The 21,225-nt window shown below is 50.2% G+C and overlaps 2 protein-coding genes across 7 annotated transcripts in view; one reads left to right on the plus strand and one right to left on the minus strand.

Moving 5' to 3' along the window:
- The window catches only part of POGZ (pogo transposable element derived with ZNF domain), a 122,037-nt gene that overhangs the window by 33,288 nt on the left and 67,524 nt on the right, over nucleotides 1-21,225 (plus strand). The window lies entirely within an intron of this gene.
- CGN (cingulin) overlaps nucleotides 1-21,225 on the minus strand; it is a 52,198-nt gene that overhangs the window by 3,864 nt on the left and 27,109 nt on the right. For 2 of the 5 annotated variants that reach the window (XM_083167639.1, XM_083167642.1), the window contains exons 2-19: nucleotides 10,530-11,652; nucleotides 10,326-10,414; nucleotides 10,170-10,239; nucleotides 9,875-9,973; nucleotides 9,577-9,725; nucleotides 8,557-8,695; nucleotides 7,991-8,194; nucleotides 6,945-7,093; nucleotides 5,811-5,952; nucleotides 5,108-5,320; nucleotides 4,359-4,571; nucleotides 4,058-4,264; nucleotides 3,729-3,986; nucleotides 3,465-3,635; nucleotides 3,031-3,192; nucleotides 2,258-2,347; nucleotides 1,325-1,408; nucleotides 1,016-1,134 (exon numbers count right to left, since the gene is read on the minus strand). In XM_083167639.1, coding sequence (XP_083023765.1) covers nucleotides 1,016-1,134; nucleotides 1,325-1,408; nucleotides 2,258-2,347; nucleotides 3,031-3,192; nucleotides 3,465-3,635; nucleotides 3,729-3,986; nucleotides 4,058-4,264; nucleotides 4,359-4,571; nucleotides 5,108-5,320; nucleotides 5,811-5,952; nucleotides 6,945-7,093; nucleotides 7,991-8,194; nucleotides 8,557-8,695; nucleotides 9,577-9,725; nucleotides 9,875-9,973; nucleotides 10,170-10,239; nucleotides 10,326-10,414; nucleotides 10,530-11,636 — 3,665 coding nt within the window. In that variant the 5' untranslated portion in view covers nucleotides 11,637-11,652. Of the gene's footprint in view, nucleotides 1-1,015; nucleotides 1,135-1,324; nucleotides 1,409-2,257; nucleotides 2,348-3,030; nucleotides 3,193-3,464; nucleotides 3,636-3,728; nucleotides 3,987-4,057; nucleotides 4,265-4,358; nucleotides 4,572-5,107; nucleotides 5,321-5,810; nucleotides 5,953-6,944; nucleotides 7,094-7,990; nucleotides 8,195-8,556; nucleotides 8,696-9,576; nucleotides 9,726-9,874; nucleotides 9,974-10,169; nucleotides 10,240-10,325; nucleotides 10,415-10,529; nucleotides 11,653-18,677; nucleotides 18,834-19,379; nucleotides 19,486-21,225 lie in introns of those variants that run through there. The other 3 variants (XM_083167640.1, XM_083167641.1, XM_083167643.1) reach the window with 3 other exon arrangements.

Raw genomic sequence — 21,225 nt, forward strand, 5'->3', positions numbered from 1 at the left:
CCGCCCTCACTATATACCAGCATACCACCCTCCGTATAACACCACCCTCACTATATACCAGTATACCACCCTCCGTATAACACCGCCCTCACTATATACCAGTATACCACCCTCTGTATAACACCGCCCTCACTATATACCAGTATACCACCCTCTGTATAACACCGCCCTCACTATATACCAGTATACCACCCTCTGTATAACACCGCCCTCACTATATACCAGTATACCACCCTCTGTATAACACCGCCCTCACTATATACCAGTATACCACCCTCTGTATAACACCGCCCTCACTATATACCAGTATACCACCCTCTGTATAACCCCGCCCTCACTATATACCAGTATACCACCCTCTGTATAACACCGCCCTCACTATATACCAGTATACCACCCTCCGTATAACACCGCCCTCACTATATACCAGTATACCACCCTCTGTATAACACCGCCCTCACTATATACCAGTATACCACCCTCTGTATAACACCGCCCTCACTATATACCAGTGTGCCACCCTCTGTATAACACCGCCCTCACTATATACCAGTATACCACCCTCTGTATAACACCGCCCTCACTATATACCAGTATACCACCCTCTGTATAACACCGCCCTCACTATATACCAGTATACCACCCTCTGTATAACACCGCCCTCACTATATACCAGTATACCACCCTCTGTATAACCCCGCCCTCACTATATACCAGTATACCACCCTCCGTATAACACCGCCCTCACTATATACCAGTATACCACCCTCTGTATAACCCCGCCCTCACTATATACCAGTATACCACCCTCCGTATAACACCGCCCTCACTATATACCAGTATACCACCCTCCGTATAACACCGCCCTCACTATATACCAGTATACCACCCTCCGTATAACCCCGCCCTCACTATATACCAGTATACCACCCTCTGTATAACCCCGCCCTCACTATATACCAGTATACCACCCTCTGTATAACACCACCCTCACTATATACCACCCTCTTTGTACCTTTCCTCAGACTGTAGCCTTTCCTGAATGTCCTGCAGTCTGGCCTCCATCTGAGATGTGTTAGGATGGGGCTTCTGCTGACCCTCCATGCTAGCCAGGCGACTCTTCAATTCTTTGTTCTATAAATAAAGCAACACAGATGCTATGAATGCTGGGAGTACCGCCTTGTCCAACATAACCAAATAGTAATATACAACTTTCTAAGCATTATCACCACCTAGAGGGCAAGGGAGAATACTGCACCCATGCTCAAGCCAGTGCCTTTACATTGCAGATGAAGCAAGTCTGAGGCCCTGGCTCTGCACCCACCTGTCTCTCCAAAGAGATCTTGTCACACTCCAGATCCTGCCGGCTGGTTCTCTCTTGCATCAGCTCTGCTCGCAGCTGATCCATCTGGCAGAGTACAGAGGAGGAATAGACACAATCACTTGGTGCAGCTGCTGGTGAGCACTGTGGTATTACTAGCACAGTATCAAAGGGTGTACAGAGCACATCACCGGGGCATTGTCAGATCAGTGTAGGGAACACATCACCAGCGTATTTGCAGTGCAGTGACTGAGCAGTCTGGGGAGCACAGCACCGGGCTATTCGCAGTGCATGGAGCACAGCACCGGGGTATTCGCAGTGCATTGAGCACAGCACCGGGGTATTCGCAGTGCATTGAGCACAGCACCGGGGTATTCGCAGTGCATTGAGCACAGCACCGGGGTATTCGCAGTGCATTGAGCACAGCACTGGGGTATTCGCAGTGCATGGAGCACAGCACTGGGGTATTTGCAGTGCATTGAGCACAGCACTGGGGTATTAGCAGTGCATGGAGCACAGCACTGGGGTATTTGCAGTGCATTGAGCACAGCACTGGGGTATTAGCAGTGCAGTGTCAGCACTGAGGCCTTTGCAGCAGAAATGTACATCAGGTAAGGAAAACGAACCTAGTCATTAGCTACATGGGGCACACACAGTATACTGTGGAATGTAAGCTAATACAGGACAGCAGAACCCTTGGGTCACAACCAGTGACACCACATCAGGCCGCCTCCCATACCTGGACTGGCATCAGTACAACTGGATCTCATTATATGTATGGGAACCTGACAGACCAAAGAAGCCCATGAAAGCCCTGATGGAGGAACGTGCACCCAAGAAATACAATGCATTGGTGGCAGTATATGACATCACCACTGCCGCCTCATGGAAAATAAAGGCCTCTGAGCCTAACAGATTCATTATAGACAACATTACCTGGTCCCGGCTACGGTTTACTCTGTCAGTCAGAAGTTCGACTGTGTTCTTCTCCTCGTCCAACTCCACCTCCAGATGTTTCAATTTGTCCTGTAGAAATGAATTGGTTAAATTATACAATATCAACCCCTCATATCAGACTACTGCCACTTACTCAGAGTCTCTTATATGCTGGTACAAGCCCCCCCACTAAGCACATCTCCTGATATACTCTGTGCTGCTGGGTACCCTGCTCCTCCCACTATATAACTCTCAGTCTGTGGATTCCTGCTGCCCCCATTCCCCTCCTCACATCATGTCACTGCCCCTGTCACATGCAGCCCTGTCCTCACTGACACATCACTAATTTACTGATATACTCTGTGCTGCTGGGGACCCTGCTCCTCCCACTATATAACTCTCAGTCTGTGGCTTCCTGCTGCCTCCATTCCCCTCCTCACATCATGTCACTTCCCCTGTCACAGGGATGCAGTTATAATCCCGGGCCTTCAAAATCCTGATGCCGGAATCCCGACACTTTCTCCCTCTGTGGGTGTCCACGACACCCATAGAGGCAGAATAAATTAGTGTGCCGAGCGCAGCGAGCCCACAAGGGGGCTGGGCGATCAAAGTCCCCCCCCTCCCTTGTTGGGATTTTGGCGTCGGGATTTTGAACGATGGGCTTCCGAATCAATCTTGTCACATGCAGCACTGTCCTCACACGATTCATCTCCTGATGAATTGCTCAGAAACATAGGGCAAAGAGTGCATTCCACATTGCTTGTTAGACTCACCTCCAGCCCTTTCACCTGCCGGGAGCGGTCATCCTGGAAGCGTTTCTTGGATTCTATGTCCTGCTCCAGGCTCTGCAGTCTCTGACTGACCAGCTGCTTGTCCAGCACTGCGTTCTCCAGCTCAGTCTGACTGTCCTGCAGTGCTTGCTTCTGCCGCTGCACCTGGGAACAGAGGTATAGAGATTGTTATGCTGAGTAAGAGCGCCACCTACTGACGCTGCACAGGGAAGAAGAATCATTTGATAAGCAATATTTTCTTCAGCGTCCTACAGTTGGGGAAATGTTTTGTGTAAACAATGGAATTTATGACATACTAGATCACCTACTTCCCCATCTATATATTATTATACATTGTGTAATTCAACAATATGGCAGCTCCCTGGAGATTGCCGACTGTTGAAAGAATTTGGTTTCTCTGGAGCAGGGCTACTTACCTCCTCCTGCAGCCGGTTAACATTGAGCTGTAGTCTCTCGGTCTCAGCCACCTTCTCCTTAGCCTGTTTCTGAGTTTCTGTAATATCCCTGCGGGATTTCTCTTTGTACTCTTCCAACTGCTTCTGCAAGATCTGTAGGGAGTCCCGAGACTCGTTTGACATTTTGTCCAGCTGAGGAAGAAGAAATTCCAGTGAGCAAATCTGACCATGACTCCGCCAGGCCCCCCCAGCATCAGGAGGCTCCTCCTGCAATCCAGTACCAACCTCTCTGGTCAGCTTCTCCATGGACTTGTCTAGCAGACGCTTTTGTTCCTCCAGCTCATTCTTGGTCTTCTTCAGTTGGTCCTTCTGCTTCATTTCCTCCTGGTAGCACTCTTGTAGCTCATCATACTCCAATGTAAGACGCTTCAAGCTCCTCTGAGCCTCATCCAGCCGGCTCTCAAGTTCCCTCCTTACCATGGAAAATTCTTGGCCCTGGTCGGTGGCTTCTCCCAGAGACTCCTCCATCCTCTTCTTGTCAGCCTTACAGTGAGAGATAGATTAATAATTTCCCCATTGGGCCCACGGCCTGCTATTATAGTCACAGCACTTACTTCTAGCTTTCCGACTTTGTCCTTGAGCCGGGCCTCTGCACGTTGGAGGTCATCACAGAATGTATTTAATTCCTTCAGCTGGGCCTCCAGACCTAGAATCTTTCTCCTGAGATCATCGTTCTCATCTCGGGCGTCCTGCAGAGAGTTCTCAATCACTTGACGAGTGCGTTCGGAATCCGCCTTCTCATCCTCTAGCTTCTTCTTGACCTACAACAGAGAAGAGGACACCATTTAGGGTCACAGTAAAGGAGAAGGTGGCTTGTGAAAAGGTTCTGGAGTATATCGGAGCACAGATCCTCACCCTGAAGAGCTCCTCATACTCCTTCTTGGTATGTTGCAGCTCTTTGTTGTATTGATCCCGTAGTTTCTCAGTGTCACGATCATGTCCAGACACCTCCTGTTTCAGCACCCCCTTTAGGGCAGAGAGCTCCCTGTCCCGCTGGTGCAGACTTTCTTCCAAACGTTGTTTCTCGTAGGAATGTTCCTTTACTTGGTCCTGGAAACGCGGAAGCTCCTGTGAGGGACAATGCAGATGTGACATTGACACAAGTGGATACAAATACACATTTTCTCTGGAGCCTCAATAATTACACATTATTAGGTGATCACAGGGACATTAATAAAAGTCATGGAGGGAGCAGGTTGTGCGATTAACTCTTCCAAATGCAATCTCACCCATCAAGAGATTATATAGCTGCCAGTCCTGGGCCAGTGCAGGAGACTAATGTGGACAGAGAAAGTACAGAGGGATTCCCTAGTCGCAGGCCCCAAAAAAGGACCTTAGAGAAAAAAATATTATTGGAGAGATCTGGCCAGGAGAACAGGACACCTGACAATGTCTCTCGTGTTAGATGTTGTGTTAGTGTCATGGAGACTACCCTGGTTTGTCCATTAGACAGACAACCCTCATATATATGTACATGTAGATAAAGGTCTAGGAGTGTGACAGAGACAGACAGGGACAATACATTGAAGGCCTTAAATCCGGTCTAGAGCCACACATAGAGCCCCTTGGCATACCCAGGTATTAGTGTGTAGTTTGTGTCTCACCTTCAAGAGCTCGTCATAGTCCTTCTTGGTCTGTTGTAGCTCCCTGTTGTACTGCTCCTGCAGTTTCTCGGTCTCACGGTCATGACTTGACACCTCGTCTTTTAATGCACCCTTCAGGGCAGAGAGCTCCCTGTCCCGCTGGTGCAGAGTATCTTCCAGTCGCTGTTTTTCCTGTAAGAGCTGTTTCACCTGCTCCTGGAAAAGCTGTAGGTCCTGTCAGCAGCGGAGGAAATGTAATGCAGGATGTCATGATTTGACTGAACTGGTCTTTAACCAGTATAGAGGATTTGTGTTTTACTGCCCCTCACAGACCTTGTTACTTGCACTCTAAGGACCGGACAAGCCCCTCAGATTTCGTTGTGCGCCAAGCTTATATCAATACTGCAATAAAATCCTATGCCAACTTTACCAGACTGTTCTGTGTAAGTGCGGGGGTATAGGAGACAGCCCTTCTGCCCAGACCTGGAACCCAACCCATCCTGTACTTCCCACCATGACCACACATTTTATTACAGCGTCCCTACAGGCCACCGGAGAGCTGTACTGTATGTGCTACACATGCTCAACACATCCTCGGTCATTGGCCCAACCCAACCATTCCTTCCACACTAAGCTCAAGAGTCTGCATAAGTTATCCCATGTATGATGCTCTACAACAGTGCAGTACCATGGAATAAATTACAGCAATTCAAATGGTGCAAACCTTTTTCGCAATGTCAACTTCCCCAGGATCCACAGAGCCTTTCTTCACCTGGGACAGTTCTGACTGCAAGAGGGAGAAGCGGTCCTTCATCTCACTCAGCTCGTCCTCAAACTCTTCTTTCTCCAGCTTCAACTGCAACACCCTGGACCCCGGATAGAAAAATGTCACATGAGCTACGGTCACAGTCCCCACAAGGCAACCGCTGGTGTAAGATGAGCTACAGTCACAGTCCCCACAAGGCAACCACTGGTGTAAGATGAGCTACTGTCACAGTCCCCACGAAGCAACCGCTGGTGTAAGATGAGCTACGGTCACAGTCCCCACAAGGCAACCACTGCTGTCAGATGAGCTACGGTCACAGTCCCCATGAGGCAACCACTGGTGTCAGATGAGCTACGGTCACAGTCCTCACGGAGCAACCACTGGTGTCAGATGAGCTACGGTCACAGTCCCTGCAAGGCAACCGCTGAGATGAGCTACGGTCACAGTCCCCACGGGGCAACCGCTGGTGTCAGATGAGCTACGGTCACAGTCCCCACGAGGCAACCGCTAGTGTCAGATGAGCTACGGTCACAGTCCCCGCGAGGTAACCGCTGCTGTCAGATGAGCTACTGTCACAGTCCCCCACGAAGCAACCGCTGGTTTCAGATGAGCTACGGTCACAGTCCCCCCGCGAGGCAACCACTGCTGTCAGATGAGCTACGGTCACAGTCCCCACGAAGCAACCGCTGCTGTCAGATGAGCTACGGTCACAGTCCCCATGAGGCAACCGCTGGTGTCAGATGAGCTACGGTCACAGTCCCCACGGGCCAACCGCTGGTGTCAGATGAGCTACGGTCACAGTCCCCACGGGGAAACCGCTGGTGTCAGATGCGCTACGGTCACAGTCCCCATGAGGCAACCGCTGGTGTCAGATGAGCTACGGTCACAGTCCCCATACCACAACTGCTGAAGCTAGACAATGCTGACCACTTTGATTAGGTTGTTGCCCCCTCCCGCCGTACCCTGACTTTTTCTCCCTAGCACCCTCATTGGGACAGCAAGTCCCATAATAGGACATAATTGCAGCATAATGGAATTATATTGCAGATATGAATTTAGGCAAATAGGTAAATAGCCCCAGCTGATACTCACTCCTGCTTTGCACTGCGCAGCTCCTCTTTATTCTTCTGAAACATCTCTTTCCACTGGTTCATCTCATCGCTGCTCTCCTCCAACTCGCGCTGCAAATTCCTCACCACCTGATTAATCTTCTGACGCTCAGACTCAAGGCTCAGCTGGTCCTAGGGAGGAAATGCAGACCACACTACAGCCAAGGAGAGGACAGGAATAACTGCCCCTGGTTGGGACACAGTGATCGGGTAATGGCCTCACAGCCAGATGTACAGATGGGGAAACGCAGATAGGCTTAGAAGTATGGCTGGACAGAGGGGAGGAAAGGGGGAACTGCACATATAATAGGCAAGACAGAATGAGGACATAACTGGTGGGATGATGATTAGATGCTGGACAAACAGAACGAGGAAGAGACAGCAAATGAGAAGGCCAAGGGACAGACATGCTGACAAGGCGGCACAGGAAAAGTGGGAAGGCGGGGTGACTGGCAGAGAGACGAGAGGCGGGGTGACTGGCAGAGAGACGAGGGGCGGGATGACTGGCAGAGAGACGAGGGGCGGGATGACTGGCAGAGACACGAGGGGCGGGATGACTGGCAGAGAGACGAGGGGCGGGATGACTGGCAGAGAGACGAGGGGCGGGATGACTGGCAGAGAGACGAGGGGCGGGGTGACTGGCAGAGAGACGAGGGGCGGGGTGACTGGCAGAGAGACGAGGAGCGGGGTGACTGGCAGAGAGACGAGGAGCGGGGTGACTGGCAGAGAGACGAGAGGCGGGGTGACTGGCAAAAGAGACAAGGTGACTGGAATAGGAGGTGTAACATGAGGAGACTGGAGTGGTGGGATAACAGGAGGACATGGGACTTGCGGGGGAACGAGAAGATGTAGTAGAGGCACGATGACAAAATTTGAAGTATGCACATTTTTTGCTAAATGATAGAACCCATCACCGACTGAAGCAGATGACACACCTAGCATGGCAGAACTCACAACTTAGATGGACAGAGTATGTAATGAAACTGAACACTAGGGTGTAGTATGTATAACCCTTTCCCTCTCTGGTACCTGGGACACGTTGTCCATGTTTCTCCTCAGCTGCTGCATGTCATTCTGGTACTGCTGCCTCACATGCTCCATCTCCTTGTCATGATTGGCCACTTCATCTTTCAGCACCCCCTTTAGGGCAGTCAGTTCCCGCTCTTTTTGTCTCAGCAGCTCCTCCTGCTTGAGCCGAATCTGCAGCAGCTCGTCCAGCTCCTCCTGCTGCTCCTACAGGGGCGGAGCGAGTGTGGTGGGACCTGATACATTTTGTGGGGCGTTCCTGAAGAGCTCATCTGAAGACTAATACAGGCTAGGAATATGGCTCTCATAAAGGTGGTCTATGGGCCATACAGGCCAGATCTCTCTTATTGATGGACAATATACTCCCAGGGAAGGACCATCGACATGTGATGGGTCAGGACTGAATGTGACTGACCATGTTAGTAAAGCAGGCGATAAAGCAGTGGCTCCGTTTTACCATCCTCTGTAAAACAGGCACTAGCGCTGGCAGCTAAAGCAAGCCATAGCAACAAGCTAGCACACAAGGGTGTAGCTTGCCTGGGGTCACACACAAGGGGGTTAGAGCTTACCTTGAGTAGGGCATGCTTATCTCCAGTCAGACCCTTTGACCGTTGCTGGTTCACCTCTTCCTTGGCGTCCTGCAGTTTCACCTCCAGCGATCTTAGCTTCGTCTCCACCTGTTCTTTGCTCATACGCACTTCAATTAACCTGTCCAACGGAAGGCAACAGTCACCAGAGTACAAGATACTGCTTCCACGGGCTCGGCTACAGTAGCACCTCAAGGCACAGGGCACAACGAGTCTTCATTACTATGGTACACTTGTCTGCAGATATGCTCTAAGTCTAAGCGAATCCGGGAAGTGGGGTGACTTGTGTTTTTGTTATGGGGTGCATTCCATCTCATGGGGTCGTCCTCCAGTAAGCTTGCGAGTTGTGACTGCGGTTGGTACAGCACAACTGCAGAGCTTGACGGGGGACATAATGTTAACAATACAGCCATCGTCCAGACATAACACAGTAATGACAAACGGCAATTAAATTATAAGGCATGGAAACAATTGCCGATCACGAGGCCCGTCCTTTGTTTACAATGCAGCCTTGTAAAACACACCGAACATATATTTGTGGTATGAAGACGGCTTGCAGTCCTCTGGATAAAGTGATCAGACAATGCCAAAGCCACACCACAGTTACAAGCTGGTTGTTTGCTACAGTACACGCGGCACACCTGCAGGTGGTGCTATAGCATTCCATAGCGTGGTGTTATCAGAAAGGGGGGGTGAATTCACTATCTGTGCCCCACATTCTGCGCCAAGGTTAGGGAATACAGATATCAATGTTACACATTAACTTGGGGCTGTATAGAGAACCCTACCCAGCTCACATCCATCCTCTCTAAACTAGATACTAGACGGTCTGCTGAATCTGTCTCCTCACATATGGTGTAAGCTTATTGTCTTTCTCTATACACTATTACAACATTGGCTGATAACTCTGCACCAGCACCACATCAACTGTGTTTATGTCATGTGAAGGCCTGATGTGAAGGCCTAACCTCCTGCCAGCAACATGGACGGAGCAGTACTTACTCCTGAGACATCGAGTTCAGCTCATTCTTTTTCTTCTCCAAGAGTTCCTTCAGCTTCTTGCATTCCTCCATGTTCTCCTCCAGCTGGATCTCCAACTTCTGCATGGAGGCCTTGGGACGATCTCGTGAGACCTCCTGCCTCATCCTTTGCTGTAGGAATTGACAGGCAGTTCTTATTAATCCCTCTTAACTAGATTTTTCAGATTAGGGTTTTATCTAATGTATAAAGAGTTTGTATATTTCATTGAATGGAATGTATTAAGGCCTATACAGTTTCCACCACCACATCACGATCTTACCGTTATCTCATCATCCAGCTGCTGCTGCAATTCAGAAACTCTCCTCTCCAGTTCTTTCTTCTGAGAGACCAGGGTCCGTGTGTCTTCTGCTGGGGAAGCCTACAGAGATATTACCAGTCACTTATGTTACAGGAGAAGACCGTTCCCCCAGATCATAATGACAGACAGCCTGTACACCAACCACAAGAAATGTCACGTAGGGAAGCACTACACAATGCAGCCTGCAGGTCCAGCTGTATAACAGAGACATCAGGCACAAGAGCTGGGAGAACATGGATTCTCCTTCTCTGCTTACCCGGAAAGACTGAAACTTTTCCAGGAGGAGATTGGTCTTTTTGCGCAGAAAAGCTTCACTGTCATTGGACCTGAACAATACAAAAACAGGTGTATAACACGGAAACAGATTGGTCACAAACAGGTAATGGAGACAAAAAGTTGCAGACACACTAACCCATCCCGGAGGATATTGTAGATGATCTCACGCGTGGGATCGCTTCCATCCTGCTGCTGGTCCTTCAGAAGATCTGGGGTGCTCTTCAACTGGTGACGAGAAAATAAAAAGTCAATGCTTTTAACTATTACATTTATAGCATGTAAGAGAAACAACTTCTTCTTTGTATCAGGAGACAAAGTGTAATAACACTTTCCAAGTTACCTGCAGTTCTGATTGGACAGCCCTCTGCTGCTGCCTCTGGGTTACTGGTTCCTCCATCATTTGCGTCAGCCACTCCGTGGTCAGCTTGGTCTTATTGATGTCCTGATGTTCCGCCTGCGGTCTGGTAAAAGGTCGGCTGGCTGATTGGAGATTTTGGTTCCTTTCTTGTTGTACATTCCTTTCTGTGGTTTGTACCTCTCTGGAGTCCGCTGTGTCTTGGAGAGGTCTCCGTCCATCCAGGCTCTGAGAGCGCTTCCGCTCATCTTTCATAGCCTGGCTCCTCCGTGCCGCCCGTCCTCTCATCTGGACCTTGCTGTCAAATTTGTTGATAAGTGAATCTACAGAGGAGAGTGGTTTTGTGTCTATGTCTTCGCTCGCCAGTTTTGGGGAGGAGGAGAGCCCGTTGTTCCTGTACTGTAATGAATGGGAGGAGAAGGAAGTAGGTTGCTGACTGGTCGCTGGTTTGTACCCACTGTTTGTGTGTTCACCATTGTCTATCTTTTGTAGGCTGCTGCGACTGCTCAACGATTGGGAGTAGGTAGTGTCAAGGGTGTAGGACCGCTCACTGTAATGCCTGTCAAGGCCATATGAGTCATCTAATTCAGGGTCTGCCAAGGAACCATGTGACTGGGACCTCTTTAGCTCTTCCCGACGGGCAGGTTGTAGAGCCCGGGGCTTGTTCCTTGGCCTGGCGCTCTGCTCCTCATCAGAGGTGCTGCTGTACTGCGAGCCAACCTGGGCGTATCCCTTACTTTCATAGGGGTTCTCCAGTAAGTCAGAGTCCGAGCTAATGGATCGGACTGTCCTGCTGACCTTTGAAGTGATTCCCTGGTACTCTGGCGTGGGGTTAGGAGACAAGTTTCCGTAAGAGTTGTCCGTTTTAATCTGCACGCCATAAGAGGATTTGCTTTTGTCCCCGCTGTTCAGCACCACAAACGGCTGCCCGTCTATCCCTTGCACACGGACGGCCACGCCGTAGGACTCTTGCTTGGACCTTCGACTTTTTGGCTTTCGATTCTCCTTAAGGTCATCGATGAACCGGATCTGGACCCCCTGACCAATAGGCATGTACTGGTCAGCCATCTCGCCATGAATCTTCCTTTCCATTCACTGTCAGGCCTTGCTGGAGGGCGAGATGTCAAACGCTGAGTCAGACAACACAACATATGGAACATACTGGTCTTATTCATTGTAATCATTCTGTGTGATCACATTGGCCAGACCACAGTGTAACCGGCCAATGGCGGTGCCAAAGAGAATAGATCCGTTACAGACAACTAAACATTATTACCCAGAGACCAGACACATCCTCCAGCTACGGCAATGTTCACCAAGAGCAGGGTATGGTCCCCGCGGTCACTCTGCTTAATTCTATGAAGCAGGTTAGTTTCCCCCATATATAAAACATTTTAGGTTCTTCACAATTACACAACGCAGTTTGGGAATTATCCGCATTCTATGTAGGAATAAGAGCAATATGGGTTAACAGAGAGGATCAACAATTCAGTGTTGAAGGTTTCTGGCCTCCATTCGGGGCAATGGTGTACCAGCTGTTAGTGTGGTGCGGGCACTGTATATCCCTCACAAGACATGGAAGGCCTCTGCAGATTACTTCACACATCCTATACCGAAGCTGGTGTTTTACCGATCTGGGCAACCAGGTGCCTATTACAGGGTCTACAGGTAGCAATATGGAAAGGATTTTCTCATAATGTAGTACAAAATAAAGTGTTCTGTAATTGGTGCAGGCTACAGAGTAATGCCTCCCGCGGTTACCCCGGTACTATGGCTGCTGTATAGTAACCTGCAGGCCGCACTTCTCAGCCCACACATCCTCTAACCCATAGGTCCTCAAACTGCGGCCCTCCAGATGTTGTGAAACTACAATTCCCAGCATGCCTTGCCACAGATTTTGCACTCCCTTATAGGAAAACTGTGGCAAGGCATGCTGGGATTTGTAGTTTCACCACATCTGGAGGGCCGCAGTTTGAGGACCCATGCTCTAACCTGATCAACAGTACAGTCCGGGAACACACAAGGCAGCCGCTGTGCAATCCAGGAGCAGACAACGCAGACCCTCCGCACCCTCCACCCAGCCTCTCAGACAGACCCTATGCCCAGCCCCTCAGGCAGACCCCCTGCACCCTATGCCCGGCCCCTCAGACAGACCCCCTGCGCCCCATGCCCGGCCCCTCTCACGGACCCCCTGCACGGCATGCCCAGCCCCTCAGGCAAACCCCCTGCACCCTATGTCTGGTTCCTCAGACAGACCCTCCGCCCGGCCCCTCAGACAGACCCCCTGCCCAGCCTCTCACACAGACCCCCTGCCCAGCCCATACCCGGCCCCTCAGGCAGACCCCCTGCACCCCATGCCCAGCCCCTCTGCACCCCATACCCAGCCCCTCAGGCAGACCCCTTGCACCCCATGCCCGGCCCCTCTCACGGACCCCCTGCATGCCATGCCCAGCCCCTCAGGCAAACCCCCTGCTCCCTATGTCTGGTTCCTCAGACAGACCCCCTGCACCCTATGCCCGGCCCCTCAGTCAGACCCCCTGCACCCTATGCCCGGCCCCTCAGACAGACCATCTGCACCGCGACATAGGCGCTGTGTAAATTTAGTATTGGGAGGTAGACAGAAATGACCACACATGATATAGATGTAGTTGATGTAGTTAAGTCTGCAGTGAGTATAGAGAGCTGTCCCTAGTAGAGGCTGACCGCGGGGTGTGCGGGGAAATGGGAGCAGAGAGACCATCACTGTAATGTGGTACCACAGACACATACGCCATAGCCATCACTGTAATGTGGTACCACAGACACATATGCCATAGCCATCACTGTAATGTGGTACCACAGACACATATGCCATAGCCATCACTAATGTGGTACCACAGACACACACGCCATCACTGTAATGTGGTACCACAGACACATACGCCATAGCCATCACTGTAATGTGGTACCACAGACACATACGCCATAGCCATCACTGTAATGTGGTACCACAGACACATACGCCATAGCCATCACTGTAATGTGGTACCACAGACACATACGCCATAGCCATCACTGTAATGTGGTACCACAGACACATACGCCATAGCCATCACTGTAATGTGGTACCACAGACACATACGCCATAGCCATCACTGTAATGTGGTACCACAGACACATACATCATAGCCATCACTGTAATGTGGTACCACAGACACATACGCCATAGCCATCACTGTAATGTGGTACCACAGACACATACGCCATAGCCATCACTGTAATGTGGTACCACAGACACACACACCATAGCCATCACTGTAATGTGGTACCACAGACATACGCCATAGCCATCACTGTAATGTGGTACCACAGACACCATAGCCATCACTGTAATGTGGTACCACAGACACACACACCATAGCCATCACTGTAATGTGGTACCACAGACACATACACCATAGCCATCACTGTAATGTGGTACCACAGACACAGACACCATAGCCATCACTGTAATGTGGTACCACAGACACATACGCCATAGCCATCACTGTAATGTGGTACCACAGACACACACACCATAGCCATCACTGTAATGTGGTACCACAGACACATACGCCATAGCCATCACTGTAATGTGGTACCACAGACACACACACCATAGCCATCACTGTAATGTGGTACCACAGACACATACGCCATAGCCATCACTGTAATGTGGTACCACAGACACACGCACGCCATAGCTATCACTGTAATGTGGTACCACAGACACATACGCCATAGCCATCACTGTAATGTGGTACCACAGACACACACACCATAGCCATCACTGTAATGTGGTACCACAGACACATACGCCAAAGCCATCACTGTAATGTGGTACCACAGACACACACACCATAGCCATCACTGTAATGTGGTACCACAGACACATACACCATCGCCATCACTGTAATGTGGTACCACAGACACACGCACGCCATAGCTATCACTGTAATGTGGTACCACAGACACATACGCCATAGCCATCACTGTAATGTGGTACCACAGACACATACGCCATAGCCATCACTGTAATGTGGTACCACAGACACATACATCATAGCCATCACTGTAATGTGGTACCACAGACACACACGCCATAGTCATCACTGTAATGTGGTACCACAGACACACACACGCCATCGCCATCACTGTAATGTGGTACCACAGACACATACGCCATCGCCATCACTGTAATGTGGTACCACAGACACATACGCCATAGCCATCACTGTAATGTGGTACCACAGACACATACGCCATAGCCATCACTGTAATGTGGTACCACAGACACACACGCCATAGTCATCACTGTAATGTGGTACCACAGACACACACACGCCATCGCCATCACTGTAATGTGGTACCACAGACACATACGCCATCGCCATCACTGTAATGTGGTACCACAGACACACGCACGCCATAGCTATCACTGTAATGTGGTACCACAGACACATACGCCATAGCTGTAATGTGGTACCACAGACACATACGCCATAGCCATCACTGTAATGTGGTACCACAGACACATACGCCATAGCCATCACTGTAATGTGGTACCACAGACACAGACACATACATCATAGCCATCACTGTAATGTGGTACCACAGACACACGCACGCCATAGACATTACTGTAATGTGGTACCACAGACACACGCACGCCATAGTCATCACTGTAATGTGGTACCACAGACACACACGCCATAGCCATCACTGTAATGTGGTACCACAGACACACGCACGCCATAGCCATCACTGTAATGTGGTACCACAGACACATACGCCATAGCCATCACTGTAATGTGGTACCACAGACACATACGCCATAGCCATCACTGTAATGTGGTACCACAGACACATACGCCATAGCCATCACTGTAATGTGGTACCACAGACACATACGCCATAGCCATCACTGTAATGTGGTACCACAGACACATACATCATAGCCATCACTGTAATGTGGTACCACAGACACATACGCCATAGCCATCACTGTAATGTGGTACCACAGACACATACGCCATAGCCATCACTGTAATGTGGTACCACAGACACACACACCATAGCCATCACTGTAATGTGGTACCACAGACATACGCCATAGCCATCACTGTAATGTGGTACCACAGACACATACGCCATAGCCATCACTGTAATGTGGTACCACAGACACACACACCATAGCCATCACTGTAATGTGGTACCACAGACACATACACCATAGCCATCACTGTAATGTGGTACCACAGACACAGACACCATAGCCATCACTGTAATGTGGTACCACAGACACATACGCCATAGCCATCACTGTAATGTGGTACCACAGACACACACACCATAGCCATCACTGTAATGTGGTACCACAGACACATACGCCATAGCCATCACTGTAATGTGGTACCACAGACACACACACCATAGCCATCACTGTAATGTGGTACCACAGACACATACGCCATAGCCATCACTGTAATGTGGTACCACAGACACACGCACGCCATAGCTATCACTGTAATGTGGTACCACAGACACATACGCCATAGCCATCACTGTAATGTGGTACCACAGACACACACACCATAGCCATCACTGTAATGTGGTACCACAGACACATACGCCAAAGCCATCACTGTAATGTGGTACCACAGACACACACACCATAGCCATCACTGTAATGTGGTACCACAGACACATACACCATCGCCATCACTGTAATGTGGTACCACAGACACACGCACGCCATAGCTATCACTGTAATGTGGTACCACAGACACATACGCCATAGCTGTAATGTGGTACCACAGACACATACGCCATAGCCATCACTGTAATGTGGTACCACAGACACATACGCCATAGCCATCACTGTAATGTGGTACCACAGACACATACGCCATAGCCATCACTGTAATGTGGTACCACAGACACATACATCATAGCCATCACTGTAATGTGGTACCACAGACACACACGCCATAGTCATCACTGTAATGTGGTACCACAGACATACACACGCCATCGCCATCACTGTAATGTGGTACCACAGACACATACGCCATCGCCATCACTGTAATGTGGTACCACAGACACATACGCCATAGCCATCACTGTAATGTGGTACCACAGACACATACGCCATAGCCATCACTGTAATGTGGTACCACAGACACACACGCCATAGTCATCACTGTAATGTGGTACCACAGACACACACACGCCATCGCCATCACTGTAATGTGGTACCACAGACACATACGCCATCGCCATCACTGTAATGTGGTACCACAGACACATACGCCATAGCCATCACTGTAATGTGGTACCACAGACACACGCACGCCATAGCTATCACTGTAATGTGGTACCACAGACACATACGCCATAGCTGTAATGTGGTACCACAGACACATACGCCATAGCCATCACTGTAATGTGGTACCACAGACACATACGCCATAGCCATCACTGTAATGTGGTACCACAGACACAGACACATACATCATAGCCATCACTGTAATGTGGTACCACAGACACACGCACGCCATAGACATTACTGTAATGTGGTACCACAGACACACGCACGCCATAGTCATCACTGTAATGTGGTACCACAGACACACACGCCATAGCCATCACTGTAATGTGGTACCACAGACACACGCACGCCATAGCCATCACTGTAATGTGGTACCACAGACACACACGCCATAGCCATCACTGTAATGTGGTACCACAGACACATACGCCATAGCCATCACTGTAATGTGGTACCACAGACACATACACCATAGCCATCACTGTAATGTGGTACCACAGACACACACACGCCATAGCCATCACTGTAATGTGGTACCAGACACACACACGCCATAGCCATCACTGTAATGTGGTACCAGACACATACACCATAGCCATCACTGTAATGTGGTACCACAGACACATACATCATAGCCATCACTGTAATGTGGTACCACAGACACACACACGCCATAGCCATCACTGTAATGTGGTACCACAGACACACACACGCCATAGCCATCACTGTAATGTGGTACCACAGACACATACACCATAGCCATCACTGTAATGTGGTACCACAGACACACACGCCATAGTCATCACTGTAATGTGGTACCACAGACACACACACGCCATCGCCATCACTGTAATGTGGTACCACAGACACATACGCCATAGCCATCACTGTAATGTGGTACCACAGACACATACGCCATAGCCATCACTGTAATGTGGTACCACAGACACATACACCATAGCCATCACTGTAATGTGGTACCACAGACACACACGCCATAGTCATCACTGTAATGTGGTACCACAGACACATACGCCATCGCCATCACTGTAATGTGGTACCACAGACACACGCACGCCATAGCTATCACTGTAATGTGGTACCACAGACACACACGCCATCGCCATCACTGTAATGTGGTACCACAGACACATACACCATCGCCATCACTGTAATGTGGTACCACAGACACACGCACGCCATCGCCATCACTGTAATGTGGTACCACAGACACATACGCCATAGCCATCACTGGAATGTGGTACCACAGACACACACACCATAGCCAGTACTGTAATGTGGTACCACAGGCACACACACGCCATAGCCATAACTGTAATGTGGTACCACAGACACACACGCCATAGCCAGTACTGTAATGTGGTACCACAGACACATACACCATAGCCATCACTGTAATGTGGTACCACAGACACATACGCCATAGACATTACTGTAATGTGGTACCACAGACACATACATCATCGCCATCACTGTAATGTGGTACCACAGACACACACACCATAGCCAGTACTGTAATGTGGTACCACAGACACACACGCCATCGCCATCACTGTAATGTGGTACCACAGACACACACACCATAGCCAGTACTGTAATGTGGTACCACAGACACACACACCATAGCCAGTACTGTAATGTGGTACCACAGACACACACACCATAGCCAGTACTGTAATGTGGTACCACAGACATATGCCATCTATGGGAAGTTCCCATCACCCTGTCTGGGGTTATAAGAGAGATCAGTACAAATGTCCTACCTGGAAAGTGAGGGGCATGGCGCTATGTACCCAGGTGACGTATGCCAGGGAGTGCCTCACACACACATTCCTGCCAGAGATGGTCAATCATTAATCCAATAACAGTCATCTCTCCTCCAGAGACAGGAAATGTGTATACGGAGGTCTACAGCCTGGAGGTAACATAATGAGCTGACACTGCAGAACTGTCCTCTCCGCTCACCAAGTGCCCTCACAGGAAACTGTGCCAGTCACTGCACCATTCCCATGGACACCCATGCCCGAGGTGACTGGTGTGTGATGCAGCCAGATACAGAGGAAATAGATCACACACAGATACTATACAACCCTGTCCATCCTACCGATCTCACACAGCAACACTACACAATGCTGACAAGGACACACAGTGATACTACACAACCCTGACCAGCTGCTAACCTACACACAGATACTATACAATCCATACTAGCTATACCGGTCTCACACAGTAACGCTACACAATGCTGACAAGGACACACACAGTGATACTACACAACCCTGACCAGCTGCTAACCTACACACAGATACTATACAATCCATACTAGCTATACCGGTCTCACACCGTAACACTAAACAATGCTGACAAGGACAGCACACCCCCTCCTCACACACACACACACACACACACACACACACGGTACCTGCTGGCAGCACACCCCCTCCTCACACACACACACACGGTACCTGCTGGCAGAACATGCAGTCAGGCTGCGGCTGGCTCCAGTTGGCTCTGTGCTGGCAGAGAGATTATTTACCTGCTGCTAGTGACACGAGAGGAAGGAAGACTCCGCACTGCACACAGCGATTAACCCTCTCACATTCCAACACAGAGCCTCTCACCTCCATAGGACAAGTACACCTACAGCCCAGGAATCATCCTGTACATCCCGGGGAGCAGGAGGCACATAATAATGTGTACAGGGCAATGCTGCCAAATAACAACACCTGGATCAAAGGACTGCTGTCTGTGGTTTAGAAGTGGCCCAGTACCAGGAGCCTGAAAGGAGCATTGTTAAGGGGCATACACACGTAGAGATGTGGGCTAAGCTATTTAGGGTAGGTGATTTCCCTGTGTCCAGATCTCCCATGGGGAACACATACACATGCACAGATTTGTGCTAAACGATTTTGCTAAGCTAATGCTCGACCGCCGTGACCCTCTCCCGTTCTCGGTCTGCTCGACCGAGAACAGGCAGGCGGGATTCAATGTCCTGCCTGCAGCGGGACGAGAGGGGGGCATGCCCGCGAGCTGCGGCCGGGAAGAGGCGAGGGTACTCTTTACCTAGCACGGCGCCCGCGATTACAATCGCGGGCGTCGGGGGTAAAAAATCGCGGGCATCGCGGGTAAATAAAAAACGGGTGCGACGCGATGCCCGCGATTTTCCCATAGGGATCAATGTTAAAAGTCAGATTGGTCGCGATTTTAGCGTTAATTGGCTCAATGCCCGCGATTTTTACATAGGAAACAATGTTAAATGGGCCACAGAGCCCTAATAGTCCCCCTGAAGTGTTAAATGGCCCCCACAATTTTTAACGCCACCCCACGATCAACGTGAACCCGAAGCGTGGCGAGCGCAGCGAGCCCGCGAGGGGCGGCGGTACGCGTCCTCCGACCTTTTCATACCCCCACTATCCACGTCGGCGTGGAGTTGAGAATAGAATAGTGTGGCGAGCGTAGCCAGCCACCGAGCCCGAAGCGTGGCGAGCCCCGCGAGGGGACGCGGATACCTTCACAGTTATACGCGTCCCCTCGCGGGCTTCACAGGTGTCCGTGGCGACGCGGACACCTGTGAAGCCCGCGAGGGGACGCGTTTACCTGTGAAGGTATCCGCGTGCGCTCGCCACGCTTCGGGCTCGGTGGCTCGCTGCGCTCGCCACACTATTCTATTCTCAACTCCACGCCGACGTGGATAGTGGGGGTATGAAAAGGTCGGAGGACGCGTACCACCGCGCTCGCCACGCTTCGGGTTCACGTTGATCGTGGGGTGGCGTTAAAAATTGTGGGGGCCATTTAACACTTCAGGGGGACTATTAGGGCTCTGTGGCCCATTTAACATTGTTTCCTATGTAAAAATCGCGACCAATCTGACTTTTAACACTAAAATCGCGACCAATCTGATTTTTAACATTGGTCCCTATGGGAAATCGCGGCCATCGCGGGCATCGCATCGCACCCGTTTTTTAGTGCATGCGATGGTCGCGATGGGCGCCGTGCTAGGTAAAGAGTACCGAGGCGAGCTGCAGCCGGCAGAACGAGCCCGACAGCCTGTGAAGTCCGAGCTCCCCTGTTCAATGCTGCTGGGGAAGACAGCATTGAATAGGGCCCGGCGGCCATCTTCCCCTTAGGAGATGGTCGCCGGTGATTGAATACCCCCCTTACTGTCACTTGCTAAGCAATTTGACTAGATTTTGACTGAAAGCACTGACTTCGTTAGCAGGAGATAATTCATCTCTCGCAGCATACACATGAACAGATCTGTGCTTACTTTCTCCATGTGTATGCCCCATTACCATCATCTACAGAACGCAG

This window comes from Crinia signifera, chromosome 12 (genome assembly GCF_055691185.1).
Source record: "Crinia signifera chromosome 12, ASM5569118v1, whole genome shotgun sequence".
Classification (NCBI taxonomy): domain Eukaryota; kingdom Metazoa; phylum Chordata; class Amphibia; order Anura; family Myobatrachidae; genus Crinia; species Crinia signifera.